This window comes from Mustela nivalis (genome assembly GCF_964662115.1).
Source record: "Mustela nivalis genome assembly, chromosome: 16".
Classification (NCBI taxonomy): domain Eukaryota; kingdom Metazoa; phylum Chordata; class Mammalia; order Carnivora; family Mustelidae; genus Mustela; species Mustela nivalis.
In genome coordinates this window covers 18,446,495-18,472,193 of record NC_139035.1, presented here as the reverse complement: position 1 = coordinate 18,472,193, position 25,699 = coordinate 18,446,495, and the positions used below count along the sequence as shown (strand labels likewise).

The window sequence follows — 25,699 nt, the reverse complement described above, 5'->3', positions numbered from 1 at the left end:
CTTGAGTTGCTGTCTGTCTGGCCCTGCCTGTTCTGGCACCCTTCTCTTTCCACGGAGTTGGCTGCACCCTTAGGCAGATGTAGGCCTGCATGTGAAATCCACGGTTCCTTCTCCTTCCTCAGTGAACTCCACACTTCTCTCTGTGGCTTCAGTGAAGTGACTTCTATTTACACTCACCCCCCTACTCCTTTAGGCTTTGTTGGAGGACAGCTACGATTTCCCTCAGGTTAGGGGTGCTAACGGGTGATACATTATCTATCCCTTTAAGAAAGCAGTTTGTTGCTTCTTACAAAATGTCCCTAGCCTACAAGAGTGACACTAACAGTAGAATTTCTGGGCAGTGGCAGAGTCACACCAAAATGTCCTTGGACAGATGGTTTTTTGGAACTACCAAGTCTTCTTAGAGAGAGAAAAAGGTTGAAAAGAGATGGCTCCTAAATGTGTTGACTTTCCCAATGCTATTAAACATTTGTTTTCTGGTTTAAAAACAAACAAACAAACAAACAAAAACTGAAAAGCCAGATCTGATAAGACCAGGCGTGTATTTCTGTAGAGCACCAAATGGTGGGGGAAGAGCCATGGCTGCCCCCTTTGGAGGCTCAGAAGCCCCCAGACCACCTCAGGGATTTCAGGTCTCTGCCTGACTAGAGGGGCAAGTTTGCAGTCCTTGGCACTGTTGCTCAGTGGCTACAGTCACAAGTGAGTGCAGGGAAATCACCCAGAGCTGTCACAAAGGTACCCCAACAGCAGGGCCAAGGTAGGAGCAGGATAATTCTTTCTGGGGACCTTGTTCCCTTCCTTGTTTTCCCACTGTAATCTGCCTCTCTGTGGTGGGTGGGCAGCCCCTGTATCAGCTATCTGGAAGTCACTAGAGATAGTGGGAGCCCTAAGATTGGATTATTTCCTCCTCACTGGATGGCGGTCTGGAGCTCATTGCTCGTGAAAGTGAGAGATGGCACAAGCCAGTTCTCTTCCAAAGGCAGGACTCGCTTTCCATGGCCTGTCTCTTCCTTTGTGAGCCCCAAGAACACATCTCAGTATTAGCCTCTTCAGGGCTGAATGACTCTGAAACAAATACCATGCTTGCTGAAGTCACTCCCCTACTTAATTCCAATTTAGTATCTTAATTTCAACTCCCATAGGTTCAGATTCTTTGCCTTAGGTCCATGATTTTCTCTTAATTTTTCATGCTATAGAAGCTTTGTCATTTATTTTTGAGAAGTACACACAATAAAAAAGGACAGGAAAAACCCACTCATTATCTCCTTGGAGATGATCACTCTTATTAGTTTGACATTTTCTATTCATAAACACACAATGCAGGATTTTCTTAAATGAATATGGCCATATTGTACAAATATTGTAATTATTTTTTCACTTAGCATGCCATATTGAGTATTGTCCCACATCTTCAAACATTCTGTTCCTATACTGGCTACACGGCATTTCACTGCATGAATGAAAAGAATTTAGCCAATCCTCTACCTTTGGACTTCAGTTTACTTCCAAACCATGTAAGAGGAGAGAATGTTTATCCAATTATTTTTGCAACAAATTGAGGCCCTGAGTGGATACAGTCTGAAACAGCATGTAGGCTGTATCTCTTTTCTTAGGACAGAAGAGTAACAGAATTTTGGTGAAGTGGCTTTTCAGAGAAAAATCTCGATTGCTGTTCATTTCCTCTCCTAGTGTATGACACAAAGTGAAAGACTTTCACTTTATTTGAGAATACAGAATCACCAGGGAGGTCTTGTTATAATTGGGACACATGTCAGAAAATTTGATGTTCCTTTTTTTCTTTTTGCCTTTTACATATAACCCTCACCATTCAAAATCAGATGGAAGTTATTTGTGCTTTTGGCCAAATAACTACTTGGCTACTTTAAAACTCCTTCGTCAGAGAAGTATTCAGGGCCCGTAACTTCCCTGCCTTGCCAGAAAACATTCTGTTCTGGGAATCTGGGTCATACAGTCTCCAGACACAGTTCAAAAGACAATACACAAAACTCCAACTCCGGTGGTCCAGGCCCCTTCTGACTGGGGTAACCAGCCTGTTTTTACTACAGCGTGTTGTGAGGATTTCCATGGTGAAGCCAAAGGCATCTGAGGGAGAAAACATTTTTTTTTTTTTTTGACATTTTGGCCAATATGAAATGGACTTTCTTCTCTTTTTTTTTCTAAAAAAAAAAGATTTTATTTGTCAGAAAAAGAGAGAAAGTCAAAGAGACAGAGCCCCAGCAAAGGGAGCAGCAGGCTCCCCTCTGAGCAAGGAGCCTGATGTGGGACTCAATCCAGGACCCCGGGATCATGACCGAGTTGAAGGCAGACACTTAACTGACTGAGCCACCCAGGTGCCCATGAAATGGACTTTCTGTTTTAATGATTGCACTTGGCCAAGGGAAGAAGTTACTTCTTGAAACAACTAAGGAAAGCAAGTATCTTCTACTCTAGGGCAGAAAGAGAAGAGTTGAGATGGATAGAGAAAGACGTTTCTCTCTGGCTCCATGGCTGGGTGCACTGTGTTAATGTTTAGGGTCTTGTCTCATCAACTGTGGAAACAGAGGTGGCAGTTCTCTTTCAGAGTTATTACAAAGATTGAACTGGAATATGTACGTTAAAATGCCAGCACGACTGACACGTAGTGTTTAGCCAATCAGTGTTAGCTTCTTTTCCTCATGAAATAACAAAATTTAGCATTCACTGTGCTAGATGATGAAGACCCAAGGATAAATAAGAAACCGGCTCAGTCCTTGTGTATTGCCTGATGCTGAGTAAATATCTGTGAAATAAGGTTAAGCAGCTCAGAGCCTATTGGGAGAGACAGGAATGTAACAAACAGTTATTATAGTAATTTTCATTAACAAATAATTCTGATGTAATGTGAAAAGGTGTGCACAGGCTGCTGTGGGATCACAGGGGGAAGGACTCTGAAATTCTTTATAGGAAATAGGGAAGAAACAGCAGAGGATGGTTTTGATGGTTGAGCAGAAGTGTTCACGTGGATTCGAGAGAGGAGCACAGAGTGGTAGACAAAGGCAGAGGAAATAGAACGTGTAAAGGCATGGAGGGAAGAAAATACATGACATGTCTGGGGGCAACAGAAATGTAGCAGGAGAGGTAATCCCGGTATCTGGCCTTTACCTTCAGATCCTTTCCTCAGACTTTAATGTGCTTAAGAATCATCCAGGGACAGGTAAAATGCAGGTTCTGATTTAGTGGTATGTAGGAGAACCTGAGATTCTGCCTTTCCAGCAGGTTCCTATGCGAAACAGAGCACAGTCCAAGGACCACATGACAGAGGTAGTAAGGCTTCAACACAAGGAGGTCAGCAGAGAGTCTTAAAGAGGGAAGTGACACAATTAGATTTATTTATGAGGATGCTCACTGGACTGCAGTGTGCAGGTTGGACTACGGCCAAAGACACTTTGTGTATCTTCCTGGGGATCACTACAATATCCCTCATGACGTAACAGTGGAGAGCTGCACTCTTTGAATTCAAATGGGACCTGGAGATGATACCCTGAACTCTTTCCAGAATATGAAAGAGAACATTTAGCAGGTGACAAGACCTCCCCAAGGTCAGACAGCTAATTGGTGGTAAAGCTAGGGGTCAAGAACCCAGATACTCTAACTAAAATCCATTTAACCATGTTCTTCCTGACAACTTCCCCACTTCAGAACATCAGCTTACATTCAGAATTGCATCCGGGTATTTCTTAGAATTATAAAAAAAAAAAGGGAGGGACGCAGGGGGAATAGTTCTTGTTCAGCCATTCTCATTCACGGAGACTATGGCTTACTTTATGAACCAGGTTAGGAAAGCTCCCATGACTGGCAGGTCACGAGGCAGAATTTCCAGTTATTCGATTCCATGTGACCCTTCTTTCTGTCTCCTGGAAACATGCCATAAGTTCGCACTCCCCTATGGGCAAGTAGGCAAATGCCCACCTGTTCTCAGATCCAATCTTGCTTTGTACCCACAGTAATGTCTGAATGGGGCAGGTGGTGGGAGAAAGGGGAGCTAATATAGCTTACATGCCTACTATGTGCTCTGTAGTGATATACATTTCAATTTAATTTGAAGGTCCTTGCAAAAAAAATGCATTCTTATTTTGACTGCACACATCAGGAAAGTGAAGGTCCTAGAAAATCCTAGAAGAGAAAAGATTGATGAAAAAAAGAAGAAACAGAAATGGAGGGAAAGGGCCAGAGGTATTGCGGACCAGAGAAGGACCCAGAAAACAGAGTCATTTATCTCCATACATGGGGCCTGATGTTCCTGAAAACAGCAGAATAGGGAGGAAGAACACACTAAAACTCTCAGTGAGTCCCAAATGAACAATCGAGCCTGTTCAGGGAGTCTCTTCTAGGCTGCGGGCTCTGATTAAAAAGGTTAAAGCAGCATCAACCAGATGTAGTTGTAGTCAGCCTGTAAACAGGATCCTTCTCAGTAACAGGAAGTGAATCCTGCCTGCTCATGCAATCACAAGATCCGTTTTATTGGCCGACAAGCAGCGAAAACATCGAAAAAGAGCTGACTTCAGTCTTTCCCTGGACTTATGGAAATGGAGAAGCAACAGGAAAAAAATTGCTATGAATCACTGAGTAATCTAAATGCCATCTCAGCAAGAATTTGATGCAGATCTAGATGGGATTTTTCCTGAAACTTAGAAACTGGAGGTCTTGAACTCCAGTGATCTAAGGGTAAACTGTGATACGGCCAACTTTGAATGAGAATACTATGTCATAAGAAATGTCACTTATCGGAGTGCCTGGGTGGCTCAGACGTTTCACGTCTGCCTTCAGCTCAGGTCATGATCTCTAGGTCCTGGGATGGAGCCCCATGTCTGGCTCCCAGCTCAGGGGGGGGCCTGTTTCTGCTTCTCCCCCTGCCTGTGCGCTCTCTGGCTCTCTCTCTCTCAAATGAATAAATAAAATCTTAAAAAAAAAAAGAAATTTCACTTATTTTTAAAGGGGTAGGATTAAGGTTTATAAATTCAGCAACAGAAAGACCAAAAAAATAAAAGCCTTTCTGAAAGATCTCTTAAATGCCACAGCGCCCTTGTATCCCTGTCTGGTTCATATAAACATACTGACCTAAGGGCCTCCTGACCTGTGCTGAGCACCATTATTATCCATGGATTATCTCATGTTAACACCCAGAACTCCAACACACAGGTTAATTATTGTATTTTATAGAGAAAGAAAGAAAGAAGAAGCTTAAAGAAACCAGAATTCTGTTTTGGAAGATTGACCTCTCTAATGGGTCAAAAGCATTTAGATCCAGGTGCATAAATCCCCTCTTCGTCCACGGCAACGTCCAGAGAGCGGTTCTACGTCTGTGGCAGGTGACCGTTAGCAGACAGCAGGAGCAAAGGGCCTGCCCTAACATTCCCCCAGGAGTGAGGGCACTTGTCTGGGGAATGAGTTCTCAGCAATCATCTGTTGTTACCTCCCACTCCCACAGGCCCCCAGGGTTTAACCCATGTTGAAATGAGACTGTAAACATACTATGGAGTCCACCTTGCAGCTAGCTTCCCCTCTTTCCTCAGGCGAGGACATTTTCTTCACATCTATGAATTGGCTGAGATGGATCATGCAGCTCTCTAGGGACAGGATCTAGAGGGGCCAGGCCAGGGCTTGGGAGCAAATCCTGCTAAAATGAGATTTTCCTCATGCAATTCCATTGGCCTCATTTGGGAAAGCCAGACCTCCGATGAAATCCAAGGAAAATTTATTTCGTGGCACTATAGATACTGGGAGAAAGGCAAGATGCCGTATCTTACATTCTTTCTGCAGTTTGTGATACAGAGACTCTTCTCTGACTTGGGATCAGAGACAGTACGGGGGAGGGATGACTGACAGAAGCGGCCATTGGCAAGAGTACAGGTGCAGAATCTAAGTGACTGTGATTATAGAGAACTTCTGTCCATTTTGATGGAGAACAGATTCCCCTTAGGGCCCAAATGATAGTTACCCATGCTCAGTCATTGGTGTGATGGTTGCAGCAACGAGACCTTGAAGCTTCTTCTTTGGGAAGGCCATTGAGCTGCTGAAAAAAGTCTGCAAAACATACAGTGTAAGTCTTCTCCTTCTTCAGGGAATGTCCATTAATGATAAAACTCCCAGGCAAAGTCCATTCCCAGTTTGAACTGTGAAAAATGCTTACAAGTACACAAACACAGAGAGCAATCGAAAAGAATGTAATGTAAAGCTTAATTCTGCAGAGGAAACTTTTTTCAGACAGGAGAAGTGGGGAGACAAGAAGGGAGCCGTATCTGGGAAAGCACTAAGAGAAGGCTTCCCACATTATCTCTACAGCTAAATCAGGCAGTCTGAAAGCTCAAAGAGCACGGGTAAACAACAGCAAACCCAAGAAAGAACACGAATATAACTCAGGAAGTCAAGTATATAAAAAATTACTATTACTTAACTTGTAATTTGGTCAGGACAAAAGGGACATCCCTTCCTTTTTCCATATCTTCATTCTTTTAAGCAACAATCTCACCTAAAACCAACACTTAGGAGTTGTAAGGCTTCAGGGTGACTATCTTCAGATTTTACCTAACTATCCTTTCATATTCTAATTTTGACCAGTTTTGCGCTTTTTTTCCTACGTCTAGTAAACCATGTAAACTCTATCATCATTGGCTATTCACCTCTCCCCAACTACACCAAGCTCCCAAGGACAGGGAATACATTTCACTTGCCTTTGCTTTTCCTGCACTGAGTTACCTGCTGGACACTGTTCAATTAAAAAACGATGAATATGTGGGTTAACTTAGTGATGTTTCCAGATTGTAGCTGGGTGATGGCTTGCACAGACAGGGAGATCACTGCTCAGAGACTCAACCTGACCCCACTCATCTGGGCCAAAAGGATCCCTCGCCATCTGACAGAGGGTACACATATCATGCCAGTGGAAAAAAGTCTAGAAGTTGTGGAAAACAGGCAATGAGAGGCAACAGAGTATCCTAGTCAATAGCCTGGATTCCACAGGCCGACTTCTGTTTCAGCTCTCAGCTTTGCCACTTACTAATCACAGAAGTCTTACTTACCATTTTTTGAGCTGTAAGACATAAAAAATTCAAAGCCACGAATGCAGAGTCTAACAACTGCAGAAGAAAATGAAGTATAATCAGAGTGTTTTTGGTGACAACTGGACAAAAGATGGCTGGCTTAGAGCCAGCTTAGAGCAAGCACCAGTGATGTTTATGGGTAACAGAGAATATGGGGTATGTTACAGTTCTGAGGTCACTGGCATATTTAAAAACCCAATGCCCACTATGCTTAAATTTTACTCATGTAATGTGATAATTACAAATGATCTCATTTTGTTTGCTCTTTATAACTGTTCACTTCAACTCCCTAAATGGGAGTATAAACTTAGAGAATACATATACACATATACTATATCTTCCCCTTTTTCTTTTTTTTTTTTTTTAAAGATTTTATTTATTTGAGAGAGAGACAGTGAGAGAGAACATGAGCGAGGAGAAGATCAGAGAGAGAAGCGGACTCCCCGTGGAGCTGGGCGCCCTACGCAGGACTCGATCCCGGGACTCCGGGATCATGACCTGAGCCGAAGGCAGTCGTCCAACCAACTGAGCCACCCAGGCGTCCCTCTTCTCCTTTTTCTGTATCTCCCAAGAGTTCTGGCTCTGGTAAGCCCTTGAAGCCAGAAACAGGACAAAACAAGGACAATGACATGGACGGGCACACTATGGCGGAATTCACTGCTTTTGTAGAAAGCCAATGTGATACTTTCCCTTACAAACAGGTATGTGTCCCTAGCAAAACTTGCTCCTGAAATTAAGCCCAAATCCTTCAAGTAGTTTTGCTCTGCACTGAAGGGCAATAAAGGGGAATATAAAAAACCTGATATACGAGATTCCAGGATTTCTCTGACTTTTCCTAGTTTGAAGATGAGACTAAAATCCTGTAGGAGGTTTTGAGAGATAAATGAGGTCCTTTGGGAAAACACAAGGCCATGACACAGGAGCTGTGTATCCCGGAGGAAGGTCTGTGCATTACCTGAGACGGACACTATGCCTGCTGCATATCTTCACCAGGCACTCCTGCAAGTGTCTGAACTCAAGACACCTGCCAACTTGTCCCCCAAGATTTCTTCCTTTGTTCCTAGAGCGGAGGGGTTGGAGCACTAGCTCTGAAGTCAGACATCCTGGCTCCAGCGCTTACCAGTGGGGCGACCCTGGAACTGTTACTCACCTTCTCTGCGAGGCAGTTTTCACCCCCGTAAATAATAGTAGTCATATTTCAGAGGTTGTTGAGAGTAAAATGAATGAATTTTCATGGAATGATTAACAAGAGTGCTAGACACATAGTAAGTACAACCAGGAAGTCTTCTCAGTTGGCTATAGGACATGAGCAAGTATTCCTATGTTTACCAGCACCCTCTTTCCTGTCATCTCAGCTTTACTGCTATTGCCTCTCTGACTCTCACTACTCTGGTCCATTCCGGGACTAAGTCGTTTCAATGCTCTTAGCTTCCTTCCCTGCAATCCTCCCTCTCCCCCAACCCACTGCCCCTCTCAGAACTTACCCTTTGTTACCTCTTATCTAGACTGAAGGGCACAACCTCAGGTCCAAGGGGCCCAAAGGGGCTCAAGAAGGAGCAAATGATAAGACTCTCATGAGCTAAGTTCAACTCTAAAATCTCCTAATTCAAACCCTACCAGGCTGTTCCATCAGACTTCTGTATTCTGAGCTTTTAGCTGTATTTATGTCATACTTAGGGCAACCACATTGATATTCTTAGGACTGTCAGAAGCTTGGATGGGTAGTTTTATATATGCTTTTGGTTGAAAGAAATAAAAATAAGTGCATGTAGATGCAATATGGTTAAAAATTTTCAAAAACATAGAGGCCGTAGGGGTGTGGGGTCTGAGTTGGGAACTGTGCTAATCCCCACTCTTCTCCTCCAACCCACGGAGGCTGCCGGGTTAATCTGGAGGCACAGACATTTCTGGTCCTGCCTTTGCCAGGCTCAGAAAATGCCACTAATGCCTCCCTGGCTTCCGTAGGAGAAATACCAAACTCCCTGGTGTATGTCTCTGCACGGATCTCTTCATGCCTGAAGTGCACTAGCTCCGCTGATCCCTGTTGCTCGTTTCCATGCCTGGCCTGCTTTCTTCCTCCCGAGGCTCTCCCATCTGAAATGACATTATCTCCCACTTCAGCCAACTTTTAAAACTCACTGAAAAGCTGGAGGACGTCCCCTGACTCCCCCAAGAGGAAGATAATTTCTTACTCCTCAAAATTCCCTCAAACACTTGTTTTTCCTTCAAAATTTTATCAGTTATTAGGGTAGTTTTTGGCTCTCCTCTACAGCGCAAGCCACCAGGGGGCAGGAAAGGCTTAAAAAAACCAAAAAAACAACAAAAAAAAACTATCTTTCTGCGGAGAGCAATATACTAAGTGAGCAAAATTTGCTGACTGTGTGAACACTGAAACTCCAGGAAGAGATGAGGCAAAAGGATCAGAACACTAACAGATAATGGTTGCTATTTCATAAAATTGAATTTTTAAATAAATTTGGTAATATCCAGCTTTGGTATTCCTTACAGCCTGCATCACAAGCAAATGGTCAGAATGTTCTCCAGCCTAACTAAGGCTTAGTGTGAACATTGAATGTTAACAATAAAACGCTGGGGAGGGGACATTACTCTTGAAACCTTGCACGAAGACAGACAGCACTTAGTACAAAGAATTCAAGTTGCCTAAGTCCATTCTCTTAAAAGACAAAGTTAAACAACAACAAGAAAAACAACCTCTGGGGGAGAAGAAGGATGCAGATCTGGGTGTGGTGAATGACTCGAGAAATACGTAGAAAAGAGAGAAAAAGTGGAGAAATAAAGCAACAGAAAAATAAAATGCAGAAATATAACCAAGTTCTCACAAATAAAAATGACTGGATCAAAAGCCCTCGCAAAAGTCTCTTTGCTCCACCTCCGCCTGGGGTCACTCTGAGGCACGGAGCCTTAGGGAAGGCTACGCGGTCCCGAAAGCATCCAGGGGAGCGGTCCCTCGGCCCGCGGCGGTGCGGACGCGCGCTCCGGGCGGAAGGGGGTCGCGTTCACACTTCCTCTAGCTCCGCGGTCCCAGCTCTTCTGCCCTCCCCTCTCCTCCGGGCCGTCCCCGTCCCCCTCCCAGCCCCGAGTCCCGTCCCCGAGTCCCTCAGCTCCCACGCCCCGGGGGGCTGGTGGTCTCCGTCCGTCCCAACACCCCGCGAGAGCCGCGCTCACCGCACGCGCCCGGGTCCACCTCGCTCGCCGTGGCAGCCCCCGCCGTGGCTCCCCGCACCGCCGCCGCCGCTGCCACTCCGGGCCCCCGCCGCGGCCTTTGTCGCCTCGGCGGCCGCATCACGTGCCCCCACGCCCGGGGCCCGGGGCCGCAGCGCCGGCCCCTGTACCCGCGGCGCGCGAGGAGGCGCGCCCCCGCAGAGTCGCGCGCCCCGCGCCCCCGAGACGCTGCGCACGCGTGCAGACCCCCCTCCCCGCCCCGTCGGCGTTACCTGGTGGGTGTGGGCGAGGCGGCGAGGGGACGGCCCGCCCCTGAGCTGGCACCTGCGGACCCGTGGCGCGTGCTGCCGCGCGCCTAGATTCAGCGGGGCAAGTCTCTTCCTCTTCTGCTCAGCCGGTCCTTCCGCTTGCCGACGCCTCCTGGGCTCTCTTTCGCCCGAACTTCTGTGCAGGGCCTGCGGCAACAGGTATTCGTGGTTGTGGGCTTTGAAATTCCTGCGGTTTCGGAACCTTGCTGAGGACACTGCCTGCCCGTCGGGGATTTTGTGCAGTTCAGGCTGGTGCTGCTGCCCCCAACCCCACCTGCTCTCCTGTTCAAAGGAGGTGACGGATAGTAAAAGCGGATTAGTTACTAAAGTGGCATATTTCCTTTATATTCTGGAGAACAGTTGAGTTTTGAAAGGGAGAAATAATTTTAAACAAAATATCTCTACTTGCAGGGATATCGAGAGTTCATTTTTTAATACGTACCGTGCTAATCAATCACACAGCCATAAACGAGTCCTCAGCTCCCTCTTGCAGAGGTGAATTAACCTCAATTTTCCTTAAAAGGCAGTGGACGATGCTTATTTCATTTAGAGAAAATAAATTTCCCAAAGGGCTTTCTAGTTTGCACCATGCTTTTAAATCCATTCTAGAGGTTCTTTCATCGCACAACTCTAGAAATTAATTTATTAATCAATTCATAGAACAATCCTTTGTGGTGGGTACTGTTTTTTAAGTTCATATTTTACAGTTGAGAAAAGCATCATCCCATTCAGAGATGTAAAGAGTTTAAGTGATTTGCCAAAGGCCATTGGCCCATGAGTAGTTGAGAGATGATTTCGATTCAAGTAGTCTGGAAGGTGATATTTTTAATCACTACTCTATGTTATCCTGCAAAAAAAGAAAGGGAAAATCCTACGTTTGTCTGGTGATGTTGATAAGGGTATATTATCCTATTGGGACAATGTTAGTAATTTTTTTCCCCGAAGTCACACTTTAATGTAGGCAAAATTAAATATTTCAGTACCCAAAATGTATAGAACATTAGTTTAATACTGTCAACCAATAAACTAATATGCTAAATGAATAAATTACTGTTTAAATAAATATGGCAGTACAAAGCAATGCCTTCTAGTAATGTGTTAGGATTTGCTAAGAAACACATGCTAAAATGGGATTTGATGTGTAGGAAATATATTGGGGGAGGGACCCAGAGAAGGCAGGGAGAGTCTTGATGATCATTCAGGGCTGACATCTGTGGAAGAAGCTGTGGAAAGCAGAGGGTGGGGAAGGGAAGAGTCCCAATGGAATGAAGGAGGGAGTACATAAGAGCTTCCACTCTGTGCCCTTAAGAAACTCACAGTTTCTCCAGTGAATTGTGGGGAAGACATTTATCTTTAAAAATATGTATGCCTGTGTAAAGATACAAAACACTGAGGGAGGGGAATCTGGGCAGAGGGTTGAGGGTGTGAGTATGTATATATGTGTGTGCAGGACGGTGTTTCTGAAAAGTTTTCAGGGGAAGACCTGAGCTGTCTTAGAAAAGGATTAGGTCTTTGGAGAAGGAAGAGGCAGCAAACGGCTCACTACTGGCTGGGAGTCCTCTAACACTTAACTGATAAGTGGCATGAACTCTGTGACCTTTCTTCTGTTGTTATACGGTATTATTATTATTATTTTTAAAGATTTTATTTATTTATTTGACAGATTACAAGTAGGCAGAGGCAGGCAGAGAGAGAAGGGAAAGCAGGCTCCCCACTGAGCAGAGAGCCTGATATGGGGCTCGATCCCAGGACCCAGAGATCGTGACCCTAGCCTAAGGCAGAGGCTTAACCCACTGAGCCACCCAGGTGCCCCATTATACAGTCTTATTTAATCATCATTACATTTTGTGCATTTATTTCTTGTCCCCCGACTCCACTGTGAGGTGCTCAAGCCAGGTACCATGTCCTATTTCTTTGTTTTTTTCCCATAGTGCAAAGTGCAGTGCTTGTCCACCTGCAGGCCAAGAGGGAGGGATTTGGAGACATTTACTCCCTTCAACTCTCCTTTGTTTTTAAAAAATATATATTGGGGTTCCACATCATATTGTGTTCACTACAATTCAAGTTTGAAACTCAGGGACGCCTGGGTGGCTCATTTGGTTAGGCAGCTGCTTTCGGCTCAGGTCATGATCCCAGTGTCCTGGGATCGAGTCCCACATCGGGCTCCTTGCTTGGCAGGGAGCCTGCTTCTCCCTCTGCCTCTGCCTGCCTCTCTGTCTGCCTATGCTCGCTCGCTCTCTCTCCCTCTATCCCTGACAAATAAATAAATAAAATCTTTAAAAAAAAAAAAAAAAAAAAAAAAAAAAGAAACTCAGTGACGTGAAGGAAAGAGCTTGGGGGGCGGGGGATGCAGTGCATTGTAATTGATCAGACTGGCCGCATGTTCCATCCTTGGAGAGGACACAGGAGCCCTATCACAGCCTCCTGAACTGATGTGGGGAAAGGGTGGTTTCCCAGAAGGGTTCCCCTCACCATCTTGTAATGATACTGAAAGGCTCTAGTACCAATTCTGGTGTGTGGGGGGTATTCCCCACACTAAGAAAGAAAAGTTCTCTGACACCAGCTGGGTGTCCTACAATTTAACTCAACTCTGATACTATCTACTCAGATAGCATCGGATTCCACAGATTAAGGGTTCAGTACTACAAGTCTGCCTTCCCCACTCCAACCCCCCTTCAGACACCAGGCTCTTACCTATGCTTCTGATCCACTGGCTATAAACCTGACCCCTTTGATTAATTTGCTACAGCAGCTCACAGAACTCAAGGAAACATTTTACTTACAGATCACCATTTATAAAAGGATATAACTTGGAAATAGCCAGGTGAAAGAGATGCCTAGGGCAAGGGATGGGGAAAGGGCTCATAGTTTTCATGTTTTCTCTGAGTAGAAGGGGACCACTCTCCTAAAATCTCCATGTTCATCAACTGGAAACCCTCCAAAAGCCCTTCTTTTTGGATTTTTATGGGGGCTCATCACATAGGCATGATTGATTAAATTACTGGCCATTGGTGATTAATTCAACTTTGGGGAAGGTTCCGAGTGGAACTGAAAGTTTCAATCTTTTAATCACGTGGTGGTTCTCCTGGCAACCAGCCCCCACCCTAAGGCACTTTCCCAAAGTCATCTTATTAACATAACAAAAGACTTTAATTGCCGTCATCTTTTAGAAAATGCCAAGAGTTTTAGGAGCTCTGTGCTGGAAATGGAAGACCAAATATACATTTTTTATTATGAATCATAATATCACAGTTGTCCTTACTAGAAGAGAGGAAATGGAGCATAGACAGCCAGAATACTGCTACATAAGGGAACTTTCATGAAGGAAGGAGAATGTAATTTAGATCTTGGAAGTGTTGCTATCTATTGTGGGCTGGAAAGGGTTCTGTCCACGGGTGAGCTAGAAGAGTCCTTTGCATTTCTTGTAAAGACATAACCAAGTCACAGGTATGAGAATTGCTTCTGGAAATATTATGATTGTGTGTGCGTGTTGGTGTGGTTGATGGAAAACCCAAAGTTTATTTTCTGCATCAAAGTCCAAAGATCTTCAGAGCAGGGAACAGGCCATGACTAGAAGTGGGACAGATTGCTGGTCTGCAGGACAAAGACCCTTTCAGAGTTTTCTTTCTGAGTCTGAATGCCAATTAGTAGAGGGACATCTCTTAAGGGGAGAAAAGTCCTGTGCAGAAACTGGGCTTCAGAGAACCCTTTGGGGAAAAGATAGTTCTGAAAACAGTCGTGCTCAACTGTCTCCTGGCCCCACCCTTTAGTGAACTCATACGTGGTTCCAGCACAAAGGAAAAAGTGGACAGAACAGGCAATTCCACATTTGGGATCCTTAACCTGGGATCTGTGACTCCAGATTTTTATTTTTAATAGCAATAATCTTAATCTTTTAATAATACTAATTTTGGGGGGCGCCTGGGTGGCTCAGTGGGTTGGGCCTCTACCTTCGGCTCAGGTCATGATCCCAGGGGCTTGGGATCGAGTCCCGCATAGGGCTCTCTGCTCAGCAGGGAGCCTGCTTCTCCTCATCTCTCTCTCTGTCTGTCTCTCTGCCTATTTGTGATCTCTCTCTCTGTCAAATAAATAAATAAAATCTTTTAAAAAAATAATAATACTAATTTTTAATTGAGATACTATTCGATACTGTACAATTCACCTATTTTTAGCATATTTCAATATTCTCTACTATAATGTTACAGAATTGCTCAACCATTGCTGTAATCAATTTCAGAGCAATTTCATGATCCCCCCAACAATCCATACAGTTAATAGTCAATCCTCGTTCCCTTCCTCCTTCTGACCCCTGGCTCTAAGCAACCATTAATCTTTTTGTTTTTATAGATTTGCCTGTTCTGGACATTTCATATACATGTATATGTATATACATATACATATGTATAGTATATTGTATAGTCTTTTTGTATACATTGTATACATTGTACATCATACATTGTATAGTCTTTTTGTCTGGCTTCAAGTTTTCAGGATTCATCCATATTGCAGAGGAATCAGTACTTCTTCATTTATAGCCAAATGATATTCCATTGTATGGGTATTCCACTTTTATTCATTGAGTTCTTTGAACATTTGAGTTCTTTCTGTTTTATGACTATTATGGTAATGCTACTATAGTCATGATGGATTTTAGATCTCCTGGAATATTGTGGTATATTTTTTCCAGTGGAGTTAGTTTATAGCATTTTGGCCTCTGTTTAGTTTTTCCAAAGCCCCAAGTCCTTATCAAGACCAGTGTTCTTACCTGTGCCCAGGCTGCTCTTCTGCAGGCTGATTGCTACTCAATCTTTGGATCTTGGCCCAAACGTAACCTTCCTGAGAAGTTAACTGGTGCAGGTCCTCCTCACAGCACCCAGTGCTTTCCCTTGCTATCACGATTCTTTAATGTGTTCAGTGCTCTCCATTAGTTGGTTAAGTTTCATGAGGACTATGATCTGTTCTCTTCCTTGGGACACACAGAGTGCCCGCTACATGGTGGGCACTCAGTGAGTCATAGAAGTAGTACCCAGTGCAGAATGAATCCTGATAAGAGCAGTGTCCTAGCTCTGTTGCCTGAACATAGACTTTTGAACTGATGGGAGGAGGGTACCTCCTTATTGATGGGTGTTGACTGGTGTTAATACAAGAGTCAGGACCCCTGTGGCCAAGAGGGATGGTGTCAACACAGAGAAGGAGAACTAGGGAGCGTCAGGGACATAGGAGCCAGATGAAGAGGACTGCAATCCTCTCTGAGAGCAAGAAAGATTGCTGACGTGGATTAAATCTAGGGGACGTTGCCTTGTTGCTGATGTTGAGACCCTCTTTCTGAATTGTATCTATGGACTGACATGCCAATGTCATTGATTTATCGTCCCCTAATAATTGGAAAACCTTTGAAAATTTGGGCCTAGTTTGCCTAGTTTGATAGGCCTTGCCAAGGCAAGGAGGCAAGGAGGAATTATAAGGGTACCATAGTTTGAAAACAGAAAAGGAAGGGCGCCTGGGTGGCTCAGTGGGTTAAGCCTCTGCCTCAGTAAGCTAAGCATCTACTACCTTCAGCTCAGGTCATGATCTCAGGGTCCTGGGATCAAGCTCCACATCAGGCTCTCTGCTTTATTTATTTATAAATAAATAAAATCTTTGAAAAAAAAAAAACAGAAAAGGAAGTTAATAATATTAATTTTGCTTGGCGGGGCTTCTTTGAAAATATTAAAATAATTACAGAGGCAAAACTTCCTTTTGAAGGATGTTCAGCCTGTATTAGGTATTGCCTAGAGGCATGTTAGGCTGTTGGCAGTCACACAAGTGAGTCTGTTCTACTTGCAACAGCACTCTGGAAGGTTCCGCAGGGATCTCAGAGAAATAAACACGTCTTCCAAAACATGAACTTCCAAAGTTCAGGAGCTGCTCATGTTATGAATTAGGTGAAAACTCACCACTAGGTGACAGTCTGTCAGCAGAAATTGCTTTCTCATTTAATGACTTTTTCCCAGCTGGAAGTTTCTGGGAATTTCCGTAAAAATAAAAATATTAGGTAATCTTTTTCTGATCCCATTTCCCTATCCTCCTTTTCCAAAAAAACCTATGGAGCTGACATCTTTTAAACATCCTTCCGTAAATCTCTGCCTCAGTATTAAAATAATGAAAAAATGGTGAATGGAACCACAGGGTACGTAACCTGCCATCCCTCACAGCCTGGAGCAGCAGCTCTTCCTGCCCACAGGTCCTGTCCCCGTGCTTTAATAAACCACCATTTAAAAAAAAAAAAAAATAATAAACCACCATTTTGCACCCCCCCCCAAAAAAATGGTGAAAGGAAAATCACATAGAAATCAGACAAAGAAAATTCAGTCCCCCATAAACCAGTTCTTTGGGTTTTGGAGATAAATATGGCAACGAAAATAGCACACTCAGTGGTCTTGGCTTTTTGATAAGTAGAGGATGCTTAAATCTGGTTCTAGTTTAGTTTATAAGTATTTTTTCCCTCATGAATATAACTCTGTTTCCTTTCAGCATTCGAAGTGAAGATGGAGCTCTTAGGAGAAATATATTTTATCTCATTTATGAAGAACTTTAATTTTATGTCCTTTTTGAGTAAAGGGAAGACTCCTGGAGCACATTCAGGGAGGGGAGGTAAGCGCAACTTGCAATTTCCTCTGCTCCCACCCAAGGCTTCAGTTCTCGGGTAACAGCTGAGCTTAAGCACTAACAGTCTGGGCTCAGGGAAGTTTGGGCCCCTCCTGCCAGCTGGTAGCAGGGGGCGGGAGCTCAGATGGCTTCTGCAGGGGCTTGGGGGAAATCCTGTTGGTCCTGCCCCTCCACATTCCCTCTGCTGAGGCATCCGGGCGCTGCTATCTTGGACTGGCAGACTCCGCTTCCCAAGAGATTTCTACTGTCCCCATCGATCGGGTTCTTCTGGGACTCCCTGAAACTTCCCATTAGTTATTCTAAAGTTTGTTGTTCTGTGCTCTGTTTCTCAGGTTAGGTATCTTCGTTACAGCTAAATTCTGTCAACTCCAAAAGAAATGCCTACCATCTATATTTGACCATACATTTAAAGGTGGGCCAACTAGGTTTAAAAAAAAAAAAGGGAAGAAAGAAAAGCAAAGTACAGAACAGTATTTATTCAATTCTTCCATTTGTATTAAAGGGGAAAAAAAAGGTGTGTGTCCAGGCGTACCTGTATCTGTAGGTCTGTTATCTGGAAGGGTAACAGTGATATTCAAATATTTAACAGCGGGGGTCAGTGCTGCAAAAAGGGATGGCTGCTGGCTTTAGGTCTGGAAGCATGCTGCAGATTCTCTTGTATCTTAGCTTTAACTCTTTAATGGCTAATTGAAATTCTTGGGGGGGGCCAGCGCTCAAGGGGCTTCCAGCAGCAACCGTTTGCCCATCTAGATCATCTTTAAGCAGTTAACAAAGTGCACTTACGCTAGTGGATGATGGCAGCTCTCAGCCTGTTCTCCTGGGAGTTGGGGGGGGGAGATCAAGGGTGGGAGGGACTTCTGTCTCAGTGTGCCCTTTAGTACGGTTTGGAATGTTTGGTTATTGTTGTTGTTGTTTGGATTCTATTCAATCATGGACTTGGAGATCGAATTTAATTTTGTTTGGCTCAGGGGATAAGTCTTATTTTTAGAATGTGGATCTGGACATTTCTGTCTAGTCATCCGACTCCAGTCTGCCTACAGACTCAGGGCTGCTCTCTCTAATGCTTTCTTGCAGGAAGCTCCCTGACCTGGAGCTTTGCCTACACCCCTCGGCTCCCCTGGCAGACCCCCTTACACCAGCACTCAGTCCCCACCACAGGTCCTCAGCTTTGCTGTCTGAATCTCGTTTTGTTACTTACCCTGCACCTTTGTCTGTCTACCTCACCAGACCTCAGTTCCATTACTAACTAGCACAGACATTGCCCTGCTTTTTCTCGAGACCAGAAAGTAAGTGATTTTTTGTGTCCACACAATTCTTGTGTCTGGAGAACCTGGACTTCCCTACGTTTTATCTCAGTATCAGCCCGCATGGTAATGGTCATTGTAACCATGGTAGTAACTCCCATTGCATTTGTTTGTGCCTCCACCTGCCTTGTGCAGAACCAGCCCTGCCTGCAAGTCTTCCCTGGGGCTTTGTCTGGGAGGTAGGGTGCTTCTTGTCCTGGGCCCCCTTCCATCTCTCCTATTCTGCTTTTGAGCTCCTTGCTGGTGTCCTCTGCTGTGAAGCCACTGGGGGGCAGTGTCTGGTCTCAGCCACAGCCACTCTAAGCCTAGGTTGCTCTCTCCTGGTGCCTAACATGTGGAGAAGAGCCTTTTCTCTTCGACTTGCCAAAGCAGCATGATCTATGTTCAGTGTCTCACTGAGCCCCCTCCCTCTTAATCTGGAGGATCTGCCTCCAAAGGGCTCAGGTATGAGTCAATGGAGCCAAGGCAGGGAACCAAAGACAGAGACAAGGCATTTTTTCCTTTCCATCCCAAAGCTACCCTTCCTGTCCTCCTTTCTTTCACCCAAGGCTGCCACAAAACTGTGTTTAAACAGTGGCTTCCTTCAGTCTAATCAACTCCTAGCCAGGTTAACTGTTCCCTTAGATCTATCAAACAAAGTTGACTCCTTGGGGTGGGAACGGCCGGGCTCACTCAGGCTGGCAGCCTGGTCACACATGTTCTATTCACACTTACCTCACTGTGTGGTAATTACCCATTGGCATGTCTGCTTCCCCCTTTGACTGCTGGCTCCTCCGGTATGAGCTCCTGACTGTGTGGGATTCATCTGTATGGCCAGCACCCAGTTCCTGCCAGTCATGTGGCAGACCGTGATCAATATTTTTTGAAGAATAATCAAACACAGTCATTTTGCAAAGATATGCAAAAGAAAACCTCTTCTCTTTACCAGAGGGACAACCAGGCAACACACACAGGGGAGCTATTCTTAAAAGGGACATCCCCTACCCTACAAAATAGCCTTTCAAGGCTCTCTGGGCTCCTTGGGTCCTCAGGGGAAGGTGGCACTTCTGGGAGAGGCTTGCGTTGGTCTTGTTTGGAGAGAATAGCATGTTGAACAACTGCTTGACTGGTTACATCGTATGGTGCACCTGCCAATTGAAAAAACAAGGACAAAAACACGAGAGGGTACAGTATGGCAAAACATATTGATTGGAAAGGGAAAAAGCAGATGACATACAGGGACAGAACGTTTTATTTGTATCATCCCAAATTCAGAGAAACGTGGTTAACTCAGGGATCCAGTCACCTGAATGTTCTCAGCAGAGGTAAAAGTGACAGACTGAGGCATGAATCTGCTAATGCTGGATATCGGGTGTTTCCTCTCTTATTATTTACTAGAAGCAAGTCTGATGTCATGTGAAAGACTACTAAGTGTAATCGACCCTTTGACACAAGAAAAATAAATTGTGTAACTACCTGACTTTAGTCTCTGGGAAGCAAACCCATGAATCACAGCTGAAGCAGACACTCTTCAACTAGCGTGTGAGACTAATAGAGGCACTAATTACATTTATTGTAATAATAATGATATTTAACACTTACCTCAAGGTGGGGCATATGTTGAAATTAGAAAAAAAATAATATTCCAACAGGCTTATGGATACTCGGTGGCAGTATCCCAAATAATCAGTCATTGGAATCATTTTGGAGATGACGAACAAGGTTTTAATTGTAGGGAGAGGGATTAAACAATGTGTGGAAGGTCACACAGGTGGTAAGAAGTCTCTTGTTCTAAAGCATGACCTCTTTCTCTGCACAGCAGCACCTCCCTCCTTGGAGAATGTGACAGTGTAAAATCTTCAGATGAAAAACATGTGATTCTCATATGATTTGAAAAACAGTATTGTCTGGTCACATGGTTTGGTTCTCCTTGTTCTATGTACATGGAAAACCTTGGAAACTAAATGACTGGCTAGGTGACAAAGCCGGTGGTACTGAAGGGGAGTGGCGGGAATGACCAGAGCACGGGGCCTCCTGCCCCTCAGGGCCTTCCTTCTCGTGAGTTCTCTGTAGCTCCGCCTACTTAGAGCCCACCACAAAGTCAATCTACCCCTCTCCCAGCCCACCCACCTACCAGAGAAGCACGCAGCATTTGTCAAAAGTTCACTTTGTTGTTCCTAGGGCAGTGTTTGGAATGCTAGAGCAGCACCAGACAGGGCCCCTTGCCACCCTGGTGCTTGTAATCTAGGCGGAGAGACAAGGCAAAAATACGTGACACAATTACAGAATCTGACAGAATGTAATAAAGTGCTAAATTGTGTGGTACAGACAATTAGGGAACAAGACAGTATATAATAAAGTGCTAATTGTGTGGTACAGACAATAAGTATAATAGGAGTTCAGTGAAGGGATGGATGCGTGTGGGCTGTAGTCTTCAGGGAAGGCTTCTCATCATGTCAGGGCTGCCGTGTTTATCTGGTGCATGATGGGAAGCTGAATATGAAATAGAGGATGGATGAACAGCAGCATAACTGTGCTGTACTGTGGTATCTCTTCTCAGTCTGGATGAGGGCAGAAAGGGAGAGAATCCTTTGAGAGGTGGCATTCACCATTTGAAACAAAAATGAAATAGAGAAATATCTTATTTTCTCTATTAATTGTGTCACAGAAAATTTCCACAGAAACTTAGAATCATATTTTAAATTGAATGATGTTCTACATTGGACAAGGAGAGTTCTGTGTTTACAGAAATCATGTTGTAAATCCTTTTTGTTCATGAAGAGTACTTCTGCCTGACACATAATCACTCACTAGTTTATGCAAGACTCCTTAAAGGAGGTAGATAGATACTCTGGTAGACTAGTGGCGGACTGATAAACCATTTGAAGGTAACTCGGCAGCGGGTACCTCAGACCTTGAAGATCTGCCCATTCATTCTTCAGTCGACCAGTTTTACTGTGGGAATTTACCCTGACGAAGTAATCATGGCTGACTGTAGTAACTCCGCTACAAGGATTGTTATCATAGAGTTGAGAGAAACTGGGGAGAATCTAAATGCCCCCCCCCCGAAAAGAGGACTAAGACATAAATGAACATATTTATAAAAATGGAATGTATAGTCACTACAGTGTTACCATGCAAAACCATTGAATGTGGTAGGAAATGTTCACAATATATAGATAAGTGAAAAAAGAAAATTCCACAACTCCTAGAGTATGATTCCATTTTGGTGAAACATATGTTTTATGCAGAGAAACATATCTCAGTGGTGAAGATATATATCACTTCCTCTTCTTTATGCTTTTGTGAAATTTCCAAATGTTTTCCAAGCTACATGGTTTACTCTGAAATAAAACATGTATTAAGATCCTGTGGTTCTCTGATTTGTTTTGGAGGTTTGGAGGGTCATAATTTGGATTGTCATCAACCATTGAGTTTCCTTACGGTGGGGTAGACCTGTCCTGGGAGGGTTCCTACAGACCTAGGAGGTAGAGGCAGAGGTAGAGATGGAGGTGGAGATAGGTTAGGGCCGCAGATCCCACGCAGCAAAGAATTTCTGGGCCAAGAGACCAGCTTCAGAAGCATTATTTCATTTTTCTACAAATAATAAATAATTCCTTGTGTACCTTATTTGCATGAACTCACATCAAACTAGGTGATAATTAGAGGTATGCATACTCTTTAAGGCTTATACAACATGAATTTTTAGCAGCAGAGCCTGTCAGGGGACGGAAAGCTCAGGGCATGGATCAGAATACTAAAAAAAAAAAAAAAGTTTAGATGTGCCAAAGCAGAGTTTCAAAAATTGTGGTGTTCTAAAAATGCTTATCTTGAGCAAATCAATACCTTTAACCCAGAGAATACAAAAACAGGAAGTTAAATTTCATTTGAGATTATGTTAAAAGCCCAGATTTGAATATTTGGGTCCAGGCTAAATTAGGCCCTGCCTGGAAACCATGTGGGGGAGGTGGAATTGTTGAAAAACATCGGAAACTATCTGGGAAGGATTTTGGAATTTTTGGTCCAGGGGATTTTCCGTGTCTAAAGTGAAGACAAAATCTTCTCTTTCTATTCTGAGAATTTTATTTAGAACTGTGGTGAAAGGGGCCTTTCTCTGAAAGATTTCAGTACAAAGCGCTGTATTTTCTCATCCGATGACTTGGTGTCTTCCATTTTCTAGATTTTGACTAATTTAAGGTCTTAAAATATACATGTTTCAACCCCTTTTAGTTAATAATTTTCTATTTTTACCTTCCCATCTAGCTTTTCATCTTGTAGTTGGCCCAGTGAAAATAAAGGGCAGTAAAGTCAGAATTTCACCACCTTTCCTATGCCCCCCAAATAGAAGGGAAATCCTTGGATACTCAGGTTCTTGGGAAGCCAAACCTTAGCTAAAAATGGGACATGTTTGCTTCTCTTGGAGAATCCATGCTGTAGGAAAATTTCCTTTTGCCAAAATGGACTGTATCCCCAGAACTCAAGTTCCTGCACATTCCCTTGTCTTTCAGTTAATTTGGATGAATTAACCTCCGTGCTCCAGGCTTTCCATTGGATGGCATAGTACAGTGCTCTTCTGAAATATCTGTGACAACTAGCAGCAGCCCGAGGTGACATGGACAAGACTTCCCTCCCTCTACTGCCACATAGAAAGCCTAGATAAAATGTGGCAGAAATGTCAAATATTTATATACAGCCACTCTTGAAAAAAGTAAGGGTAATAGTTTCATTCTTAGCAGGAAAAAGGAACTCAGCCAGTGTGATAACTGTAGCTAGTGTGGCTGGAGCTACCGGTAAGTCCTAGAATCTGCAGGCTCAGATATTGAGGCCATGTAGGGACAGGAGATGTGGCCCCAAGGCCAAGTTTAGGCAGGGCACTGTGACTAGGATTGTCAGATTTAGCATTTAAAAGTACAGGATGCAGGGGTGCCTGGATGGCTTAGTTGGTTAAGCGTCAGACTTTTGACTTTGACTCAGGTCATGATCTCAGGGTTTTGAGATCAAGCCCTGCTTGCTGTCCCCATCCCACCCCCATAGGCACACTCTCTTTAAAAAAATAAAATAAAGAAAGAAAAGTACAGATAATCAATGAACACTTTTAAGAAATGTATGTTCCAAAAGTTGAATGGGACATACGTGTACTAAAAATATGTTTGTCTAACATTCATATGTAACCAGGTGTTCTGCATTTTATCTGACAACTCCCTGGCAGAGTTCTGTCCATAACCCTGGAGGGCTGGGGTGGGGGTGGGGGTGGGCCTCATCCATGAAGGGATGGGGTAACTACCTGACTATAAATACCTTCTGGAAACATCCACAACTGTTGTAGGGAAGCAGAAAGGAAGCTTTCATGGATCTGGGGCTGTTGGTGGGAAAATGAAGTATCCCCCAGGCCTTACCATGAGTTGTTGTAGGACTCAAATTTATATAAGCTATGGGATATAGAAATCTCAGCCTGAGAAATTACCATAAAAAACTGGTCTAGGGGCGCCTGGGTGGCTCTGTGGGTTAAGCCGCTGCCTTCGGCTCAGGTCATGATCTCAGGGTCCTGGGATCGAGTCCTGCATTGGGCTCTCTGCTCAGCAGGGAGCCTGCTTCGTTCTCTCTCTCTCTCTGCCTGCCTCTCTGCCTACTTGTGATCTCTCCTGTCAAATAAATAAATAAAATCTTAAAAAAAAAAAAAAAAAACCTGGTCTAGGACCTTTGAAACCTTAGAATTTCACCAGACACAAACAAACTGCTGTGTTCGGGGTATTTCTACCCTTACCGCACAGGTATTCATTGGGATAACTAGTCCTGGTGAAGATGACGTGATAGTAAAAAATTACAAACCAAATGAAGAAATGAATCATCCTGATGGGGAACCTGGAGATAAACAGGAAAAGTTCGTTACCCCAAAACTGAGCTAACCTAAAAAACCTGAAAGAGGTTATGATATAGGTGACTTTTGAATGTCAAAGACATGAAGGAATGGACTGAAAGAACAACTTATTATGAAAAAAGAGCAGGTTTATTTGAAAAAGAACCAAATCAGAAGTATAGAATTAAAAATGTTTGCTGACATTAGAAATTCGAAGGGACCCATTCAATGCCGCATTAGACTTCTGAAGTGAACAAGTGAACTATAAAAAAGAACTAAGACATTCATCTAGAATGCAGTATGTAGAAATAATGAGGGAGAAAAATAGGAATATGAATAAGAGAAATGGAGGTTAAACTGAGGTCACGTGTGCATATGTGTGCGTGTACACACACGAAGGGACGCATAAGGAAAGGGAGTAGAGAGAACAGACGTACAATTGCTAAGATATAATAGAAATTGCTTTAAAAAAAAAGGACCCTAAAATATAGAGGCCTAAAGAAGGTAGAGATTTATTTCTCATATAACAGTCTAGATGCTGGTGAGCAGCTCCGTTATTTTAATCTGTGGCTTCTATTTCAGGATCCCACATGCTTTCTTTAGCTCTGGTCCTTGGGTCTGCATCCTAAACAGGGGTGGAGGCGGTGGGGTGGGGGGTACTGCAGAGAAGGGAAAAGAGTCATGTCTTGCCTGTGTCTTTTAAAAGGACTATCAAGAAGATGCACATAACACTTTTCCTAATACAGACCCATTAGGGAGGCAGGGAGAGGTTCTATGTTCCCAGAAAAAAAAAAAAAAAAAAAAGTGGTAGTTCTTCTCCCAAAGGAAATCGGGAAGAGTGGATATTAGTGGACAGCTAGCAGTTCACCCAGCAGAGGTAAGGCAATGCTAGAAGTCATGAGGTGGAGTTTTCCAGAATTGATGAAAGATAAGGGTCCTAAGAGTGAGAAGTATATCCCAAGCAAGGTAACTAAGAACAAATCTCACCATGGACCGCTATTGCTGACTATTAAAGAAAAATAAATAGATTAACCACTAGGAAAAAATAGATTAATCACAAACGAAGGCCAAGTAGATTGACAGTAAACTTTTTATCAGCCTCAACAGACACTAGAAAACAATGAAATAGTATCTTCAAAGTGTTAATGAAAAACAATGTTCAGCGTAGGAATCTGTATCCAACTGAACTGTCATTCAAGAATGAGGAAAAAATAAAGGTGTTTTCTGATAAATAATTTATAAATAGACTCTTGCTGAAAGAGCTACAAAAGAATATATTTTTGTAAGATGGACGTTTACTACACAAGGAAATTGTGGGATGCAGGAAACAATTGGTGACCT

At 43.7% G+C, this 25,699-nt stretch overlaps 1 protein-coding gene and 1 long non-coding RNA gene across 3 annotated transcripts in view; one reads left to right on the top strand and one right to left on the bottom strand.

The window, feature by feature from the left end:
- The window catches only part of NPL (N-acetylneuraminate pyruvate lyase), a 35,606-nt gene extending 24,917 nt beyond the window's left edge, over window positions 1-10,689 (bottom strand). Inside the window, exons 1-2 of one of the 2 annotated variants that reach the window (XM_082702868.1) lie at window positions 10,535-10,689; window positions 5,978-6,063 (exon numbers count right to left, since the gene is read on the bottom strand). In XM_082702868.1, the coding sequence (XP_082558994.1) occupies window positions 5,978-6,045 (68 nt within the window). In that variant the 5' untranslated portion in view covers window positions 6,046-6,063; window positions 10,535-10,689. Of the gene's footprint in view, window positions 1-5,977; window positions 6,064-10,265; window positions 10,420-10,534 lie in introns of those variants that run through there. The other variant, XM_082702867.1, reaches the window with a different exon arrangement.
- LOC309849882 overlaps window positions 10,644-25,699 on the top strand; it is a 78,562-nt gene continuing 63,506 nt past the window's right edge. Inside the window, exon 1 of the long non-coding RNA XR_014303975.1 lies at window positions 10,644-10,729. This is a non-coding gene — a long non-coding RNA (uncharacterized lncRNA). The remainder of the gene's footprint in view (window positions 10,730-25,699) is intronic.